The sequence below is a fragment of the Equus caballus genome, chromosome 20 (assembly GCF_041296265.1).
Source record: "Equus caballus isolate H_3958 breed thoroughbred chromosome 20, TB-T2T, whole genome shotgun sequence".
NCBI lineage: Eukaryota > Metazoa > Chordata > Mammalia > Perissodactyla > Equidae > Equus > Equus caballus.
Genome location: NC_091703.1, coordinates 60,892,156 through 60,914,374, shown reverse-complemented (window position 1 = coordinate 60,914,374; position 22,219 = coordinate 60,892,156). Strand labels below are relative to the sequence as shown.

At 37.2% G+C, this 22,219-nt stretch overlaps 1 protein-coding gene across 1 annotated transcript in view; it reads left to right on the top strand.

The window, feature by feature from the left end:
* Positions 1-22,219, top strand: part of LOC111769165 (protein eyes shut homolog) — a 1,017,614-nt gene that overhangs the window by 307,932 nt on the left and 687,463 nt on the right. The window contains exons 12-13 of the mRNA XM_070244139.1: positions 516-640; positions 9,976-10,100. Of these exons, the coding sequence (XP_070100240.1) occupies positions 516-640; positions 9,976-10,100 (250 nt within the window). The remainder of the gene's footprint in view (positions 1-515; positions 641-9,975; positions 10,101-22,219) is intronic.

Here is a 22,219-nt window from a genome sequence, read left to right as displayed (position 1 = left end):
TTATTCTGAGTTCTTATTAAAAGAAATTTGCTTTCAATGCTTTATTTTTTAATTGCTATGACTCAGAATCTAGTTGGGTTTTATGCTCCTTCCCCCAGTCTGGTAGATCAGGTCTTGTGTTGAAAGCCCGATATGACAGTGATATGATGGAGTAGTGTCTTACTATTTTTTCAAAGTCCTTATTTGTTTTAGCAGTTTTAGGTTCACAATACATATATTATATCTATACATTTAAATGTATTTTATATATATATATAAACTTTGTGTATATATATGTCTGTGATGTCTGAGACTTTTTTTTTTCCTATTTTGTTTGTGGTTGTGGTCGCTTTTAGGTCACTTGGCCTTAATTTCATTGAAAATACTGGTGAGTATCAACTAAATTCTTTCTCATAAATCAACTATAATGAACGACTACATCTTGTGCTTAATTTTATTCTTGATTTGGCAAGTATGAATTCTACAATATAAACTCATGTGCGTATACATATGTATATTTCACTTTTCTTTCTTAGGTGTCTTCCTGGATTTTCTGGTCAATTTTGTGAAATTAATATAAATGAGTGTTCTTCGTCACCATGTCTAAATGGCGCAAACTGTGAAGATCACATCAATGGATATATTTGCAAATGTCAGCGAGGTAATTATTAAAAATAATAATTATGCACATTGTATATATGTAATTATATATAGTATACATTTATATACATATAACAAAATACGTATATTTATATATAGGAGCATATTGGGTGAGGGTGTAATACAGTCTTGACAATGCACTCCACCAGTACTGTATCAAGCTCTGCAAGTAATGACCACACTTAAAAAGTCTAAAATGGAGCCAGCCCCATGGCTGAGTGGTTAAAGTTCCATGTGCTCCACTTTGGTGGCCTGGGGTTGGTGGGTTCGGATCCTGGGTGTAGACCTACTCCACTCATCAGCCATGTTGTGGAGGCATCCCACAGACAATGTAGAGGAAGATTGGCACGAATGTTAGCTCAGGACAAATCTCCCTCAAGCCAAAAAAGAGGAGGATTGGCAATGGATGTTAGCTCAGGGCAAATCTTCCTCACCAAAAAGAAAAAAAAAGAGAGAAAAAACATATAAAATGGGAGTTCTGTGACTCTAGAAAGCAATCATTTAGGCTATCAGCAGGAAATCCTAATGTTTAGAGAATGCTCTCTCACTACAGATATTGTCTAAATTTATGTAAACTTCAGATTCTGATCTTCTTCTGTATCAATTATGCCTTGCACACAGCAAGTCCTTTATAAATGTTAGCTTTTATTAATATTGTATTATTATTACTTCCAATAATTGTCAATACAGATATGGACAAGCTGAGTAAACTGATTTTGTTCAAGGAATGCTTTCTCGTTAATAACTGATCTTTTGGGCCATTTCTGCCTTTGGCCATATTCTCTTTAGCTCTCTATTGATATAAATAAGTTGTGTCCAGGCATGTTTTCCCCTCTCTTTCCTCTAGTTCTCTAACTTTTCAGATTTGCTGCTTTCTTTCTGTGTCTGCAGTCACTCATCTCATCTTCAGTGTTCAGTCGCACCCACCCAAAGGGGTGTTGAATGCCGAAATTTCCTTGAGCAGCAATTATCTCTAAGGAATATATGTGGGGGATATTTTCTGTCACTGAAAAAGAATTCCCCCTATTTAAAAACCCCACAGAAGACCAGAGACAGCCTGTGGCTACCCCAGGCTTCTGGGCTTCTTGTTATTGGGTCCCTGGGAACAGCAGCCAGAAAGCCATATGGGATTAGGGCTCTTATGATTTATGTGAAATTGTACAATTAGTGAACACCTACCAACTGAGTACCACTGACAAGCTGTTCACAAGTTCAACCTTCACTCAGCACTCTGCCCTGTTTTGGCACAGTACTGACATGTGGTTTTATTTGGTCAGACAGAGCAGCTAGGGACATTGACACCAGCATTTGGAAATAGCCACTTATACATAAAACTCTAACTCTTACACGTAAAAGAAGTAGAATAAAGATTACAATTCTCTGATATAAGCAATGAGCCCCATTTCAAAAGTTTTACCTCTTCCAGGCAAAAGGATCTTGATCAAGGTCTGAACATTTAAAACACTTTGATAGCTACCATAGGCGATTAACATAATCCTACTAAAACAGTTAAGAAACAAAACACACATATAAATAGCTTTTACCATAAGTATATGTCTTATAATTCCTAGTTTCCTTTTTATGTTAACATGCATCTTACCATTGCGAGGTTAGTTTTGATGCTCCAGGTTAAGATCCCACTTATTTTAGATTCACTTGGAAGCATGAAGCCACTTTGAAGCAGGTGTGTATTCAGATGAAGCCCCATTCTAAATGCTCTTCGTCAAATTCATGGTGGAAAATAGAAGTCCTCAAAAACGGTACCCAGCTGTGCTGTTAAATGTTACTCAGAACTTGCTGGTACATTTTTAATTTTTTTAAAAAATTATTTATTTATTTTGAGGAAGATTAGCCCTGAGCTAACATCTGCTGCTAATCCTCCTCATTTTGCTGAGGAAGACTGGCTCTGAGCTAACATCCATGCCCATCTTCCTCTACTTTATATGTGGGATGCCTACCACAGCATGGCTTGCAAAGCCATGCCATGTCGGCACCCGGGATCTGAACCAGTGAACCCTGGGCTGCCAAAGCAGAATGTGCAAACTTAACCACTGCAGCACCACGTGGGCCCCTTGCTGATACTTTCGATTTAACACTTGGGTTCTTCACAACCTGGTCACAAGAGCAAAAACCAACCAAGCAACAAACCAAACAAACAAATTCCCGGAAAATGCTGTGTGATACACTTCGAGGCCCTGTGCCTGCTCCCAAGGGCTCCCTCCAGCCATGGGTCTTAATCACGACACATCCTCCCCACAGTTATTTAAAGAATAATCTTGCTCTTGCGGGTTACCCTTCATCCCTTCCTCATTTTCTTTATCAGCGTAGTTTGCTGTTTTTTTCAGTGAAATTCACTCTCTGGCACAGTTCTATAGTTTTGACAAATGCACAAAGTTGTGTAACTACCACCACAGCCAGTCATGTGGCCACCAGAGCCCAAAATGTGCTCAAGCTGCCCTTTGTAGTCAATCCTTTCCTCACCCCCAACAAAAACTGATTTTGATATAATTCAGATTTTTTTATTTATCATTTCTGTCCTTGAAAATCTACCAGTTGTCAAGCTCTTCTTTCTCTTGTATTTTGAATTTTAGATTTTGAAGGCCAAATGTGGGAAGACTTCAGCATATGTGTGCTTAGGAAATTATAATTATAATAACAATAACAGCGCCAGTGCGTGGGCACCATGCTGTTTTACATGTATTGACTCATTTAGTTTTCCTATCACCTGGTGAAGAAGGTACTATTATCTCATTTCAGCAGTGAGGAAATGGTCCGAGTCTCTGGGTTAATCTCCCACAGCACCTTAGTGGCAAAGCCGGGATTTGCAGCCAGAAGGTCTGAGCTGCTGCTGTACGTTCATCATCAATATGTTCCCCAAAGAAGGGCCTTACTGACTAGCAACTTCCCATGAAGTCCCAGTTATGCTAGAGGAATAAAGTCCGGAGATGTGCCGTACGACACTGTGCTTATAGTTAAGGGTACTGTATTGCACACTTCAAAATTTGCTAAAAGTGTAGATTTCATGTTGAATGTTCCTACTAGAATTTTAAAAAGTCAAATTACTGACCATTACAAAGAAAAACAGGACCTTTGCCAATAAGTCCCTTCAGTGTGTTGCAGCTTAGTCTAGATTTTCGCAATTCTAACCACTGAGAGATTTCTTCAAGAAGGGTGACCACCCAGGTCTGTCTAGCTCCTAAAAAACTTCCATAAGCAAAAACTGAAAATTTACCACTTTTCTGAGTAGCTCAAAGCAGTTTGCCTTCTCCCAAATGGTAAAGAAGGACATAAAGTCCAATTTATTTGGTTCATACGGGTCCACTCGTCTCTCTCAACCATGGAGGAAACCAGCCTTAAATAATGTTGACAACTCTTTCTTTAAGTGCTGGTCTAAATCATGGCTTTATCCTTACCTTACACAGTTCCAGGTGAAACCCCACCTTTACTAGGTATTTACTTCTGTGTTTAATTAGTTAAACATCATAAATTACTGCCATTTTCTATTTCCTTCAGTTGTGGAAATCTTCCTTAATTCACCTCATGCTGCCTATTATCAGAAGACAAGACAATTCTCTTGTCTTCGTGTAACAACAATTCTCTTTCTCCATGGTCATAACCTTCGGTGGTTCCTAGGCTGTGCCTCAAGGTTTGCAATTTTATCTTTTTTCTCCCTTCTTTCTTTTTTTCAGACCAAACAGAGCTGCACGACTCCTGCAACATTCTGAAGGGAACATAGTTTGAAAAATTAAATGGTGGATCCTTACCCAGTATAGCTGCAAACACAACTGAAATTTAAACTGAATATAAATAGACTAGAAGATGCTCTAAATGTTATACAGTTTTGTGCTGCCGAATCCTCTCAGAGAGGTTGTATCCTAAAGGGTCCTCATGGAGGGTTCAGCGAGTATTGAAAAAGTACCATCCATTTATGATGCTGGCCGATGTTGTGTAATCACAGAAAGGGCCATAGTTAGCATAAAACCTCCCCCTACCCTCCAAAAACAGTCAAATTAGAGAGTTACACACTGTACTCTAAGCTAACAAGGTGTAATGCATGACAAGTGGGGCACAGGTGGATTCCCGGTCTCACCCATCCTCTCTGCATGAGGTCTTTGGGCAGGCACAGCCTGGACAGCATTCAGGAGAGTCCCGATCACAGAGCTCACCCTCCACCCAGGGCGTGAATTCAACAGCTGGGAAGCTTGCTTCCACGGAAGTATCAATACAAGCATTCAGATTGTTTTACAAAATAAAACACTTATCTTTGTTTTAGCCCAAATAGTCCCATTTATAGTGTCATATAAAGATGCTTAACACTCAGTAAGTGAAACCGCAGTTATCCCATTGTGAGCAAATTGAAAGTGAAGGGAACAATCTGTGTACTGCAAATGTGAATGCTTCGCCCAGAGTCGTTCTCTACCCCTGGGGCAGTGGCTGCGCTCAGACTCTTTTCATACTCACGAGGGGTACAGTAGCATTTCTATAGGTGATGACATAGACTGCAGATGCACATTTTGCTCCTAAAATAGCGTTATTCATTTCGAAGCAGAAATACTGCATTGTCCTTGGGGCAAAGAAAGAGAGAAACAAACACAGATAATATCTGCCACAGTGCCCACCATGATTAAGTCAAGGACAGGACTTTTGGATTTAGAATAGAAGAGATACGGAATGATCTTTCTTTTTAATCAGGAACCATAAAAAGTGAAATATTTTTTAATATGAAATAAAAAGAGTGTATGCTATTGTATTTTCATGAAGATTTAGACATAAAAATCAATTCTTCTATATCTTCTAGAACTAGCCTAAGAAAAGAAAACAATTTTAATTTATAATATCCAATTACTAGATAATATGTTAACTAGTAAGACAGTTATTTTAGGTTAAGGTTTAATTTTATTTTATTTTCTCCAGATTCAGTACAATTCACTTGGCGCTGAGAGGGAAAATGAAATGAAAACGAAATCTGTAAATCTTTGAAATCGTGACTTTTATTTTCATTAATAAACTCAAACTATTATAACTGCTATATTGCAGCAGAGGACAGCCCTATTAAAACTGGTCTGTGTTTCTATTTGTGTATGTTGATGTATTTAAAGATTTGCTTTATTCATCAACTTAAAAATTAGTTTTTGTTCTTATTTTTATTACAATTTGACATCTAAAGTCTTTTTTATTTTACACCTGCATTATTTGACACCATTTATTCTGTAAGCATTTATTTATTTTCTATTACTTGTTAGATATCAGATTAGTACTATGAAGTTAACATCATCATGATTTGATCACTTTTTCTGGATTGCTAATGAAAACTTTTGTTCATTGATTTTAATCAGCAAACAGCGTTCTCTAAATATCTGGTTACCTTATTACATGGACATCAAACCTTCATGAGACTCAGAGGATGTTTTCTGTGTCTCTGCTTCTGAACCTTTTTTAAAATTTCACCTGCTGGATTTTCATCTGCCTGCTTTATTCTGTTCCCATTTCTTGCCATCACCTTGCCCACACCAGCACAGGGACATTTATTTTGCTTATTGATTGACGGGCATGACTGGCACTCAGCATCCTTTCCTGTTTATTGTGGTTTCTGTACTGAAGAGGCAAGAAAATTAAAAAGTACAGTATCTAGACTTCCTTGGAGCTGAGGTTGTGAATATAAATGGCATTCCAACGATAATGGACATGCCTGAAATCTGAAGGAGAGGATGGAGATCATTTCTGGATATCTCAGCAGTTTCGTCTGGCGATGAAGGCCATGACACAGGGCATTTTTGGCAGCAGATTTTGTCACTGAGTCGCTGACTTCATGTGGATTAAAAAGCAGTGCTGGTGGGAAGGGCAGTCAGCCTCTGCAGCTTGGTGTTTAGTCACCAGCTTCAGGGGAGGGAGAGGCAGCTGGAGAGGTGTGATGGCAGCTTCCCTCAGATAGTGCCATGGGTTCTTGAACTCAGCAATTCTAATGGTGCCTTTTATGTTTCTCATTTTCCTGATTATGGCTGACGTGGCATCTCCCGGAGAGTCGTATCTGTGGTTCTTGGGGTTACCCCTAAAGCCTTTCCTTCTGATAATTTTGTGAGCATCTTATTCCTTCTTATTAAGACTCTTTTTTTGTTTAAATACCTAGAGTGGTTTCTGTTTCCTGTGCTGAACCCTGACTAATTTATTTTCTATCCTACTTTGTTGTTTTTGAGCAAGACAGCCCTAACATTCCTCTTGGCTTAACTAAACTTTAGACAAGCTTCATCTTGACTCCAGGCCTCTGACCTCCCTTTCTTTAGAAAACTTGTAATTGCAAATTCTTTCTCTGCCCCTTTGAGATGTAAACCTTCTTGTAACCTCTCGCAAATTTTACAACCCAGAAATGTCTTTCTCAAGGACAGTGGAGTCATCCATTTGAAATACAACCACAGAAAGAGATAGTACCTGTCTCTCCCTGTCTCTGTGGGACCTTAGGAGCCTAATGGCAATAAGTGACAATTAACCAACATAGATGACCTAAGCACATTGACCAACCTCCCCCAGCCCACTGTCCTCTGGTACTTTTCCATTAACTCAGCCCAGCATTTGAAAATCCTCCTGCTACTTTTGGTTTGGTGTAGTTGAGTTCAATCTCTCTATCCTATTTCAATAATCACTCTCTCCTATCGCAATATAGTCTTGTGCCGCATAAGAACCTTTCAGTCAATGACAAACTGTATATAACAGTGGACCCCTAAGATTAGTAACATAAAGCCTAGATGTGTTGTAGGCTAACGATGTACATTTGCTTAAGTGCACTCTATGATGTTGGCACAATGACTAAATCGCCTAATGAGGCATTTCTCAGAATGTATCCCCGTTGTTAAGCAATGCATGACTGCATTCTTGAATCACATTTTCCTTGTCTTTTCAACAGATCTGGTGAATTTTTTTCTCTGTCAGTTTCCATCTTATGGTTTAAAATTTTGTAATTCCCTTCATAGTTTTAGAAGCAAGAAGGAAGCTACATTATTTTTAATTGTTCTAAATATATTGTGAATTGTTTTATTCAATCAAAAGAATATGCAATCAATGTATAGTTATACATAAAATAATATAATAAACATTTGTGTACCTACCATTTGATTCAAGGCATAAAATATTAGCAATAATTCTAGCCTCCTCTGTATCCCTCCCTGAGCACATTAACATTCCCCCAGCCTGCAGTAACTATTCTGAATTTTATATTCAACCTCCCCTTAGTGTTCCTTAGAGTTTTATTATATATGTATGTCTCTCTAAGCAATGTTATTAGGTTTGTATGTATTTGAATTTTATAAGAACAGTTATAGGAATGTAAGTATTTTTATGGAATATACTTTTATGCTCAAGAATGTTTGTGAGATTTAATCATGTGAATGACTGATTGTAGAGGCTTTTTATAAGCTCTGCAGAAATGTTTTTTCTGTATCACCTTTTATAGCCTCATAGTACAGATGCCTACAGAATCAGCTAGCATATGAAAGAGCATTACAAAGTAGAAAGAGTCTTGGACAAGGATCTGGTAAATTTAGTCTTTGGCAGCTACTTCTAAGTTTGATCTGAATTCTGCCAAGTCTTGTAAACTCATGCCATGTTTTTCTTCTTAAATTGCATTATTGCATTAAATCATTTCTAAGCACCCCAGAATATTTAGTTAATTGTTCTCTTATAATTTCTTGGGGAAGACTAGTAAGAATATATTGCTAAGCAGGATCAAAAATAAGACTGCATTTCCCAATAGCTGGAGTTCAGATTAAATGCTGTTGGATAATGCATAGCAGTATAAAGAAAGTTTAAAACTTTGCAATTATAGTTTGCATAGGTAGTCAGTAGCTGCCTCTAAAGACCTATTGTCCTTATGTAAAATGGTAGATTTAGGCTAACATGTTCTTAAACACATTAAGATTCATTTAAATGGTTGTGGCATAGGAAAGAATCAGTGGTTTAAAAAATGTTCCTATTATGTGCCTGGTAAATGATAGCTGAGGTATTATCTTGTGCATAGCTTAGCAATGTTGGTTGCTAAGTTGATGATGAAATGCTGGCAAAAGCCAAACAAAAGACACACACTCAGTGTTGTGGTCTGCAAGGTTAGATCGGCACGTCTAAGGAGAATTCTCATAGCCAGTGGTCAGCTGAACATAGACATAATGTTTAGATTCTATAGAATCACAGCTTAAGAAACACTAATTGTAAAATAATACAAGAATTACAAGAAAACATTGTGTATCTAGAAATCTGTAATATATAGTGCTTTCCTTTGACTTTAGATTCATATTAAATGGAGTTATGAGATGTGTTTATTCCATTGCCTTCTCAGCATTCCAAGACAAAAGAAGTGGATGTGTAATGTAGACTGGCACCATAAGTACAAGCCAAAACTTTATTTTCCATACACTTGCTTCCATTTCTATATAACTGTGATTTTAAGGCAAATTATTTATCTTCTCCAAATTTAATTTTCTCAGCTGCTAAATAGAGGTAGTAATAACAGGTACCTGGTGTGTAGCCGCCCCTGACATAGGAAGGGTTAATAATCACTGGAAAAAGCTTGCCAACAAACTGTGACCCGGAGGTGAGAAGGCCGGTTAGCCAATGACGGGTAAGACCCCCTGGGGGGGCAACCTAAGCCAGGCGGCGGCCGCCCGGGGGCACAGATGGAGAAACGATATCGATATCGGGAGCAAGAGGGACTGTTGCCTAAGAGACTTTGCCTGCTCTGAGATAAAAATATAGGAGCACAGCAACAACATGATAATATCAAAACAGAGGCCAAGGGAGGGCTCCTTGAGAAATCACTAAGAATTCTTGGCATTCGCTAATTACTTCATGCAGAACACCTGTGTATGTTTAACAGATGTAAGCTATGTATATATTAAAACGCTGGTTATAATAAACTCAGAGTGGCCATCAGCCCTCTCCGCATCTATCCTGATGTGTACATTGGATTGCGACACCGACATGGTGGAATGATTCTGAAGATAAACTGAGATAATTTATATACAACACCTAGCACAATTATAACAAATAGTATTATTTGTTACATATACAGTCATGCATAGCTTAATGACAAGAATATGTTCTGAGAAATGCCTTGTCAGGTGATTTCATCATTGTGTGAACATCATAGAGTGTACTTAGACAAACCTAGATTGTAGACTACTACACACCTAGGCTCGATGGTACTAATCTTATGGGACCACCATTGTATATATGGTCCATCCTTGACTGAAATGTCATTATGCAGCACATGACCATATATAGATATATAAATACAATTATCATCATTATTATTAAACATTCAAATATCTGATTTGTGATTGTGTTTAATAGGATGGTCAGGAGATCACTGTGAGAAGGAACTCGATGCGTGCATTCCCAGCTCATGTGCTCATGGAATATGCGTGGGAAATGAACCCAGCTTTGGCTCGACGTGTTTATGCATACCTGGATTTGTGGTAAATATTATTGGTGGTTTTTGTTGTGATACGTTTTTCCATTGTCCTTAAAATATAGTAAATTATAGAATAATGTGTGATGAAAAATAGGGTTGGAGAAGTTAATCTTAGTGCTTGCCTCCTCCTCTGCCCGCACATACTACACTTTGCCATTCCCTTTTCCCTTCTTGTCCATCCATCACACGGGCCCTTAGCCCTTCCTTTCAGGAGAAGAGCATTCTGATAAATTGATCCACACTAAGGTACAAGTGACTTGATGCACTGTCCTTTAATGTTTTAATGCGTTTGGAAGGAGCACGCCAGTAGAAGAATTAATTAGTATTGTCAGGGTTTTGGCAGGACGTCTGTTTTGTCCAAGGACATAGCACTACTTCCAGGGGTGGGCTCAGAGTATGTATGTCCAAGGAGGCTGCATGCACTTGCTTGGCAAATGTGGACTGGTCTGAACTCCATTAACACCAGAATAAACTTCTCTTGGTAGAAATGTTTTTATTAAAAGATAGCTTTTGACCACAATCCTTTATTAAAGCTGACCAAAGCACATGAATATAGTAAGTGAACAGCAATTGGCAAGACTGCTGTCAGGAATTTTAAATGTACATTTATAAATATTGTTAATAGGTAGAACAGTCTTAACCGAGATTAAGGCTAACTGATTAGAGAGGGCATGCAATCAGGTGACCCAGTGCAAGATTAAGGAGTCAGATTTCAGGGGAAGGCGCCTAAGAAGATGCACAAGTATGAATGGAGCTGGAGTCTGCTCAGAGCTGGAAGATCAGAAAGGAAAGGTCAGAAGCAGGAGTCTCTGGAGGTGGTTAAGGAATTGAACAAAAAAATGGTCAATACCTGTCATCAAGACAAAAGAATTTGAGAAAGCCTGGGCTTAAGTCAGATTCTCTTCCCTTTTGAATGGTATTCCCAAGGCCCACTTCTGAGAGGTGTATGAATAAACTAAAACCCAGCTCTCACCTTCCTTTCTCTTAGAGTCCTCCAATCTCAGTTTGCTGAAGAATGATCTTTGAGGAAGAATTTCAAGCACTCTGACACCTGCCTGTGGGTATTTGGTGCCAGGAAGTGAATTTTATGACCCCTCAGATTACACCAATAACGGCTTCCTCTAAAAGTCAATAGAAAGAGAAAGACTGAAATATATCCTTGATTTAACTATATTCACCTGCCAGTGCATCCTGATATATGAAATCTAAATGCTCATTTCATAGATATGTTTTGATTAATCCAAAATATTTACTGATAAATATCCTTAAAAGTCCTTTAACTAGTTAATCCCCTGGGATATTGCCTTTTACATTGGAGATATGTATCAACACTTGTGCCTTGTCTTTCAATAAAAAAAAAATCAAATCTGAAGGAAAAATACATTAGTATATGTTGAAAATGTAAAAATCTTGAAAAATATATAGTTTTGTAAAACCGCAAGTCTACTCAATAGAGGGAAATGTTACAGATGTAATGCAGTCATGCCCACATAATGACATTTCGGTTGAAGACAGACCACCCGTATGACGAGGGTCCCCTAAGATTAGGACCATAGACCTTAGGTGTATAGTAGGCTATCCCACGTGGGTTTTTGTAAGTATGCTCTGTGATGTCCATACAACAACGCAATCGCCTAATGACTCATTTCTCAGAATGTATCCCTGTCATTAAGCAACACATAACTATATGTCTATATTTTAGTAAGGCATTTAATAAATTATTTTGAAATGAATACCCTCATGGCCACTCTTTCAAGTAGTTAAAAGCTAAAATAAAACTTAAAAACTATCATAAGAGATAGCATCTGGATAAAAAGCTACAAAGAGGTAAGGGGGATTCTACTTTTGTTGGTGCATTAGATATGCTTTAAAAAGAGTAGATAAAGATGGGAAAATTTGGTTTATTGAAAAAGAATTTAACATTTAAATGTTATGCATATCAATGTTATAGCAATATATAGACATTTAAAATTAGATGTACCTAAAGACATACTCTTGAAAATAGCATGTAAATTATTAATTAGGATAAAAAGCAAAATATTTTGCTGAAATGTAAGAAAATTAAAAAAAATTCGAAGTCAATGACAGAAATGGTCATATCAAGTTAAAGTCATAAATAGTGAAATAAAAGAATAGAATGACTAAACTACTTTGAAAATAGGTATGGCAAATGCGTAAGATCTTTGAAAAATTGCTTTTTAGATTTCTTGTTTCCCTCCCCCAACTAATCCTGAGAGTAAATGGGATATAAAATCATAGGAATCATTATCCTGAAGAAATGTCAAACTTCTTTGGTATCTTAGGTTCTTTAAAAAGAATGTCATTCACAGAAAGATACAGAATTTGAGAGAGGCTGCAGAAACAAAGCAGTGAGAAGGATTAGAAGGCTGATAAATGGATTTGCATTAGGATTAAGGATTACGTGTGCATGCAGAGTCTTGGTGGTGAGGATGACACAGTGGGGTAGGGAAGAGGTGACGACTAACAGAGGGCCTGAGTCATGGCATGCTTGCAGCACAAGAGAGGAGACTAAGCATTGCATCAGTTATCACATTCTATTGCAATATTTGCTTATTTCTCTGCCGCTCTGATAAATTGTGAGCTCCCGAGAGCAGGGATGCTTATAGAATTCCTAAAAGCACAGAATACAATACATTTGGTTTTATTTGGGCCATTTGGGTCTTTATTGTTGGGGTTGTTTTATTGGAGTCCTTAGCATATTAAGTATAGTTGTTTTAAATTGCTTGATGATAGTTGCAAAATCTCTGATATATCTGCGTCTGATTTGGTGCTGTCTCTATCTCTTCAAACTGCTTTTTTATGTCTTTCATTATGGCTTGTAATTGTACATTTGTAGCCAGACTGGATGTGCTAGATAAAAGTAACTGAGATAAATAGTCCATGAGTATGAAACTTTATTTGTATCTGGAGTGGAGGAAAGCCATGTTTGCTATTTGGTGTAGTTATAGGTGTCAGAGGGTTTCCTTAGAGACTTCTCAAATAGATCTGAGATGTGCATTCTTTCAGTTGTAATCCCATTATTATAAAGAAGCCCTATCGATGTGGGTAAGGTGTGGAGGGAGGGAAGCTCTCAATAGTCCCATGATCAGCCTCAGTCTGTGAGCCAGCCTGTGCCTCACCTCCGCTGTGACCCTCACTTGTACTTCTCAGCGCCTCCGTCTTGGGTGCATAAGGGAACTTCAGTGGGCTGGAGTTGGGTATTTCCCTTCCCCCATATTGATTAGGCTCTGGTAAAATAGTTTCCTTTGAGGTCAGGCTTTGTTAGGAAGAGCAGAATGCTCTGGGAGTATTTTAAAAAGGCTATTACCCCTCTCCCTGTTGGAAGCACAAGGGGATTTTTCTCCTATTTTCACTGTGAGAACCTGGTAGAATTCCTGGAGGGAAAACTTGTAAAAGTATGGGGGATCCCCTAAGACTGGGCACCCCTGCAGTTTTTAACTCTCCAGCTTGTCCACACGGGGCCTCCAGAATTTTGTCAATGAGTTTGTTTTCCTGTCCTGGTACTGGCTCCAGCTGCAGCCTCTGCTCTGGAGTTTCTGCTCTGGTGAACTGTGATTCTCTGTTTGCCTGACTGTCTCTCCAGTTTGTAGGGGAGCAGTCTGCCCTGTGATCTCAATTCTTTGACAGATCTAACAGGCGTGGTTGATTTTCAGTTTGTTCAGCTTTTTATGTTTATGAAGAAGGGAGCGATGACTTCTAAGCTTCTTACGTGCTGGACTAGAAAGCAGAAGTCTTGTGATTGTTTTAAGAATGAAAGGACCAATGAATGTATTTCATAAGGAAAATAGATGAGTTTTCCTTCATTCGGGAAATTCAATGTATTTTTAAAAAACTGATGTTCTTATTCTAATTAGGCTTCTCAGATGTCTTACCTCGAATGATTGTTCTATTTTCCAGAGTTGCCAGAGGCCCTCATGGGATTCCTTAAGGATGACAATTTAGCTGGCAATCAGATTCTCCACTAGCATGTAGAAAATTTAAAAACTTATAAATTATCTTGCACACACAAGTATACCAGCTGTTACAAATATCACATGCAATCTGTGTTAAAGGACATGAAAATATACCCAATTATTGGGAATATGCAAGCATGTGATTTCTGAATATAACTTGAAACAAAAATACTTAGTACAAGCCATTAAGCCTTTTGCCAAAATAATTTGTAGCAATTCTCTTTCCCTTAAATTTCTTCATATTAACTTAAACTTCCCTCCAACATCTTTCTTCTTTAAATAGATCTTCAGAAAGATGCCCCACTCTTTTTTATATTCCTTCTATTTAAGCTATTTTAAAAACTTCCACTGATTACATTGCCATATAAAAATGTTAACTCAGCTGCATGTTTATGAGATTAGAGAAAATTAATATTACTACAATTATTCTTTGTTTGACAATGAAGAATAACTCGAGAAATGAACAGCCCCTGCTGGGTAGGAGGATGGAAACCTATTTTTTCTTTATTTCTGAAAATTAATTTTTGGTAGATAATATTAAAGACCTGGACTTTCAAGTTTTTCTTAATGTTTAGGGCTGTGACAATCTCTGATAAGCTGATAATTAATATGGATTATACTTTTTAACATGTTCAATTGCAAGTGAATCAAAGCCTTGAAGTACTTACATTATTCTGAAATTCAAACGCTCTGTAGAATTTAAGTGACAGAACACAATTTATTGTATGTCCTAGACTTGCTAGAAAATTCAAGACAAATGATCTCCCTCTTCTTAATTTGATCGGCACTGCTCATTTCTTCCTCAGTAAGTGAGTTTCTACCAAACAAGATTGATCCATGCATTAACTGATGACCGTCAGTGGGTCATGCTTATTGTGTTTTGCAAACGATAGCAGTCAATAAAATTGATAATTGCATTCTTTAAATTAAAACACAGATCTTTATGTAGTGTGAAACCTGTATTTGTATTAAACACAGTTGAAAACAAAGGGAAAACTATTTTCTGAAAAAGAAAAAAAGCTCTGAGTTCTACAGCAGTCCAGTCTGTTTACAATATCTGGCTTTTAAATGTCATCTTCAGAATAGAGCTAAAAAGCAAGACACAGGAGAGCAAGATAGACCATTTGATTTGATGTTTCTTTTTGGTTCTGGTGTTTATTTTCTCATGATATAAAGTCATCAATATTGTTAATAAATATATTCATAAGTATTTACTGTATTCAAGATTCTATGACTCATCCTATTAAATAGTTAAAGTTTATTGCCTCTGTAGAGAACGTAAACAAGCAAAGGTGCAATTCTTAGATAAACTCATAATTTCTTTTTTGAAGAAACAGATGTTCATTGCTTGTGACACATTTATATTTGGACTCAAGTTACTGGTATTTTTAGGTCAGTCAAAACACATCCTTTGGACACTCACCATGGCAAAGTACTTGGAAATCATATAAAGACATACATGAACATGCAGTGTCCGTACATTCAAATTAGGGCAAAGACGGCAGGTCCACATGCGAACACTTGAATGCACAAAAAAAATGGCAACAATGCTCCTTTTAAGGAAAAATTTGATACTTTGCTTTAACATATTTTCAGCATATATTGTGCACAGAGCAGTAGCCTAGATCCTCAAAATAATGTAACAATTCATTAGTTTCAATTTCTCATCCAAAGAGAGTTTTCTGCTGAGTGGAGCAGACAAATGTGTGTGGGGTAACAAGGAAGTCAGTGATGGGTTCAAAATGCAGGAGACCATCTGCTGAAGAAAATAAAGACATTAACTAGGAGACTGTCCGAGGTACTAATATTAAAAATAATAAGGCAATTGGCAAATCCTGAGTAAAGTAGTCATCAGAAGAGCTTTCTCAAGGGACAAAGGCAATGGCTTCCTCCAAGGGTTAGGAAGCTGTCTCTGAGCGCTAGGCGTTCGTCTGCGCCTCATTTTGGAAGCCTATTGCAGAAACCGATCAGTACTGCTAATGAGAACGCTAAATATGAGACAGCCTGTTAGAAAAAAGGCTCGATCTGCTTCTCAGGACTAGTTTCACCATAAACAACAGGGATGTGCATTCTGAACAACACAGGAACTTAGTGTTTTATAATCCAAGGAATGTGATAGTTTTGAAGAAGGAGGAAAGGTGCAAATTTGAGTGAAAACATATACTTTAACAGTGCAAAGAGGAAGTTCTCTGTATTACATAAATATAATTTATGATAAAAAATGTAGTTTAATATTTTTAGAAGCAGAATATCAAAAATAATAACTTGGAGGCCAGTTCTGTGGCATAGAGGTTGAGTTTGGCATGCTCTGCTTCAGTGGCTCGGATTCATGGGTTCGGATCTGGGGTGCAGACCTACACTGCTCATCAGCCATGCTGTGGCAGTGACCCATATATAAAGTGGAGGAAGAGTGGCACAGATGTTAGCTCAGGGCTAAGCTTCCTCAGCAAAAACAAAACCACAGCTTGTTTTACATTTTATATAACGGACATATGGCACAGGTATTATGTGTAATCTAAACATCTTAGAACAGTCGTTTCTATTGGTAAATGAATTAGACTGGAATTATGACCACCCCCTAGAGCTATTTAGATATTATGCATAATGATTTTCTACCTCTCATCTTTATGTATCTATTTCTTACTTAAATATGGCTGGTGGAGTACTGTTTGTATTTGGTAGAACCTTAGAATATTTTTGGTATTGTATATTGCCCCAAAGGAAAATAGGCTTAACATTTTAGACCTCAGTTAGATAGAAAGTTCTCTGAGCCTCAGTTTCCAACTCTATAGCATGAGGGTGTAGATGAGTTAAGTGATAAGTCATACTTAAGGTAACATTTTTAGTCCATTGGAGAGTTGGGCACAGAATTTTAAATGCTCACAATTACAGATTGGTATTCTTTCCTCTACATCATGCCTTTTATTCATTTATTATTAAGATAGATATCACTATGCAATATTGGTAGAGATATGGGCAGAAGATATTATTGAACTACCTTCCAAAATAAAAGCATAGGCTGGATTCCAAAATCCATTCTATAGTTTCCCCCACTATCGACACCCCCCACCAGAGTGGTACATTTGTTACAATTGATGAATTTACACAGACACGTTATTACCCAAAGTCCATCGTTTGCATTGGCGTTCACTCTTGGTGTCTTGACAAATAGATAATGGCATGTATCCACAATTATAGTATCATGCAGAGTATTTTCACTGCCTTAAAAATCTTCTGTGATCCACCTGTTCATTGCTTCCTCCCCTCTAACATCTGGCAATCACTGATCTTTTTCTGTTTTCTTAGTTTACCTTTTCCAGAATGTTATGTGGTTGGAATAATACAATATGTAACCTTTTCAGATTGGCTTCTTTCTCTTAGTAATATGCATGTAAAGTTCTTCCCTGTCTTTTTATGGCTTGATAGCTTGTTTTTTTCAGCACTGAATATTATTCCACCGTCTGGGTGTACCATAGTTTATCCATTGAAGGACATCTTGGTTGCTTCCAAGTTTTGGAAATTATGAATAAAGCTGCTATCAACATCTGTGTGCAAGTTTTAGTATGTTCATAAGTTTTCAGTGCATTTGGATAAACACCAGGGAGAGGGCCGTTGATGGATCCTATGGTAAAAGTATGTCTAGTTATGTAAGAAACTGCTGAACAGTCTTCCAAACTGCTGCAGCATTTTGAATTTTCATAAGCAATTAGGGAAGGTTCTATAATTTTTTGCATAGCAATTGTTAAAACTAAAATGCATCAATTATTTGTGTGGCTATATATTTAATGTGTGACCAAACACTCCTCTCCAGTCTCCTCTCCCCTCCCGTCTCCCCTCCCCTCCCCTCCCCTCCCCTCCTCTCTCCTCTGCTCCACTCGTCTGCTCTCCAATAAGCTCCATGAGAACAGGAACCATGCACATCTTGTTTATCTTTATTCTCAAGGTTGATACTACATAATAGGTTTTAAATAAATCTTTATTTATCAAATGAAAAAGAATATGGATGGGACTATTAATATTTTGGTGTTTATCATATAATAAACTTGCAATACAAAGGCTATTGGATGCAGTACCGTACACCATTAAAGATAGAATGGATTCCTTTCTGCAATGCTAAAGTGATTTAAAATATCACTTGACCATAAGGCACTATTAAAATTAGTTATCATTTGTGAAGCCTTGAGTATTTGCCAGGCTGTTTTGGATGTATTGCCTCACTTAATGTTTAAAACAAACTTGTGACTTAAAAATCATTATTATCCCTATTGTACAGATGAGGAAACAGACCCAGAGAGGTTGGAACACTTATCCGTAGCTGGTAAATGTTAGAATTAAATTTGTCCAGTGAATCCAAAGACTATACCCATACACGCTAACTAGGTGGGGAAGGTTTTATTCTGCATTCACCTAGGGTTCTGGATCTTTTCCCTCTGAGCTGTGCTCAAATTTCTCTTGGCAAACGCAATCTGCACTAAAAGAGAGATTTAACTCATCTAATTCCTACAAAAATTCTCTTATATTTTTACACCAAAATTTCTTCTTTCACATGATTCTTACATTATAACTGTGCTTTTTACATCTGCAGGTTTATTCTGTAAATAATTAAATGCAGGCTGGGCCACAGGAGGAAATCTGATAACCCACATCTACTGCCTTTCTTTGATGATAGAAACCAATCTCTGTTTCCCTGCTTTTTCTGGCATTGCCACTGAGAAAGAGCGGGATTTTAGCGCTTCCCTTGTGACCTAGGAGGCTTTTTTTTTGTTCATACTCAATGGACCTGGGCTAGTTATTTTTTTACTTAATTAAAAATACATTATACTAAGAAAAGAGTCAATCTCTAGGAAAGAGGAAGACCTGTTGCTGTTGGTCTCCACAAGCTCTGGGGCGCTGACATGCAGCACGGTGTATTCTGCTGGCTGCGTTTGCTGTATTGTAGGTGTTAGATGGTCTCCTTGTACCCTAGTGCTTGATTTGTTCCTGTCTTACTTTGCGTAACTGTGTTCATGTCATTTGCGCTTGCATTTCCCAAGTAAGGGGAGGGTTGTGTGCAGGTTCTCAGCTTCAAAGCAGTCTAACTGTAAGCCCAGCCCACTGCAATCTGAAGGGAGAAAGATAACATGTGTTGTCACAGGATTGATAGAAAATAGATACACTTGGTGTTCAGAAGCCATCCTATTTGATGTTTTAAAATAAAGATTCCAGCTTTATGTTTAAATGAAATATCAGGTAAAGGAAAGAGTAAAATGATCAATGTTTTGATGAATCATTGGTGTGTGTCATGCACACAACTGTAGCTGTTTTGGGTAGTATAGAATGAGCCCAATGAGAGAGAGAGAGACAAATAAAAGATATTTATTAATGAATGTATTTTGGTAGAGGTGTGTGCACAAGATGCTATAGATGTCAAAATAAAGGTATAGAGCTCAACTTGATTTGATTAAATTGGCTCAGGAAGGAGTTCCAATAGGAGAGCAAGCCTGAGTGACAAGTGTGGCAAGAATGATTGGCTGTAGCTTGAAGCTGCCCCAAAGAGAACACATATGGAAGGTTGCAGGTTATTTACAAGGAATGCAAATGGAAGGATGTGAGGGTGTATTATTTAAAAAGAAAAAGCATGCTGCTACACATTTTTTTACCACTTAGAATGTGTGTATTATTGGACTTGGATTAACAAAATTATTTGAGATGTGCATTAAGGAGTTAAAACAAATGAAGAGGAGATAAAACATGATTAGAAACAACTCTAACTGATTAGAAAGAGGTGAGTGGCATAAGGTGTAAATAAATAAAGATTATAGAGATTCGGAGAATGAAGACATTATTTCCATTGCAGGAATTAGGAAATAATCATGAAATAAATGTCTTTTCTACTAAGCAATGGTTTAGCATTCTGTGCCTGAGGAAAGATACCCTAAATGGTATAGGTATTTGGTGGTAAGAAAGAAAATCTTAGCTTTCTACTTACCAGCTCTCAAATGACCATTGGGGAATCCTGGGTGTTCACCATGGTGAACCTGTAGTATCTGCTACTTTCATCTAGTCTTCATGGAATAGTGGATTTGCTCAGGGTATTTGACTTCTGAGATATTTTAGTGGCTTTTTATTAATACATATTCAGAGCTCTGAATCACGCATCAAATTCTAGGACTGGTGATTCAGACATTGGTCTCAGGGAAATCTTTAACACGCCTGATTTCAGTGAGAGGGGAATTTGGAAACACAATTTAGAGGACCCCATTGACTTTAGGACCTCAAAGATTTAGTTGTATTAGTCATAGTGCTAATTGGCACCTGTAGTCACGATGATAGTTATTAAGTGATTCTGCTATGATGGCTGACACAGAGTAGATACTTAATTTTGTTCTATTGAGTTAAATTAAATCAAATATGACTTATTTAAATTTAAATTAAATACAATGGTGTTTCCAAAATGCACTGTATCACAGTCAAGCCTGTAACTTTAAAATTCAAACTATTTCTGCTTTTTGAAGCCCAATATCTGTAAATGTAGTTAATACATAAGAAGATTACTAGCACCTCTTTGATTAGGATGCCAGAGAGAAAAAATAATTGACATATAATTGAACTTATTCATTGTGGAAAGTTAATAAAATACCATCCACTTAAAATGTGGAGGTACCCTATTCATATATGTATTCTATCAAAATATAATATGGTTATTGCTATATGGGTTGTTTTATTTCCAAAAATTGATCTGAACTTTTAGTTGTTTTTTTTAATGTGAAAACAGTAGAAAAGTATTTAGAGCAAATTTATTACAAAGGGAGTTTTAATATAATTTATCGGTAAGTCCAAAAATGTAATTTATGGTTTTTATGTACAGATGTATTTAGCAGTACAGAAAAAGGAAAAAAAGTTTATCTTCATTATAAATGTATTAGAAATATACTATTTATGTACATCATTCTGAGTAATTTGTATGTGTAATTCATTTTTAAATGTATAATATTTATCAAATGGGACCTTTCATTTAGTGATTAAAATTTGGTCCTCAAATTATGGACCCTTTGTAGTCCACAGGGTCTTTTAATAAGTCACCTGTGAACTTCAGTGGAAACCAAGTAGTATGAAGATCTTGTCCCAAGACTCCAGTTCAACATTTCTAATCAATCAGAGTTGACTAGATCAAAGGCTCTTGGGTTTCCCACTCATTAGAACTATTATATTCTTCTTTCAGTTATCATGAAGCAGCCTCACATAGCCTGAGACCACAAGCTCCCTAAGAGTATCCTTTGCTAACCTGTGATCTCACACACTGAGCCTGACATTTAAGGACTATTTTTGCTCTTAAAAAAGCTATAGACTCCAGGGGTTGCAAAATATGTCAAACAACAATCACAATATGATAGATAATAGCCAAGTTAAGGTCTGCACAATGTTTCATGAAAGCACAGTAGTGAGTATGAAAAAAAATTCAGGGAACATAAAAAGTTTCCAAGAGAATGTTGAGCTGAATCAAAAAACTTGAGTTACCTAGGTTACCGAGGTTCATGGTGGGAATATGTGACAGCAGCAGGAATCAGGAAGTAAAACCCCATATATGAAGTAGCAATTAGCATAGCCTATGTGAAAAAGTGGGAAAAAATAAGAGTAAGTTTTGAGAAATGGCCAGTGACTTTGTGTGCTAGGCTGAATCATTTTTACTTTTTCCTAGGGAAAGTAGTAACCCACTGACTATTTTTTAAGCTGAGAAATACCCTGGTCAGACTTTTGTTTTAAAAGATAACTCTGGCGTGTATTCTACACCTAGTGTATATACTTTTGAGGCCTTGCCTCTAAACAATGTCTCTTGACCTCTTGCCTCATTAACTTTCTTCAGTAATATCTGTTGTCTGAGCGTTTCTCTCTAGTATTACCCTTGACTTCTCTGAGCTGTCTTTCCACTTGCCTTTCATTTTACATCTGCCTCTGGCCAGATCAGGAAAAAAGTCTGATTCAGTCCAGTCCTCAATATTTTTATCCTTCTGTTCTTTTGTCCTCTAGAAGTTGCCCCTGCAGATTAGAGTTGTATAGAAAAGCACTGAACTTCTGCTTTCAGAGACATCTTGACTACAGCAAACCCCTTGAAGATCTGGTAGCCAAATTCAATGAGAGGAAAGAAAGTTATCTTCAAGAAAGTGGAGGC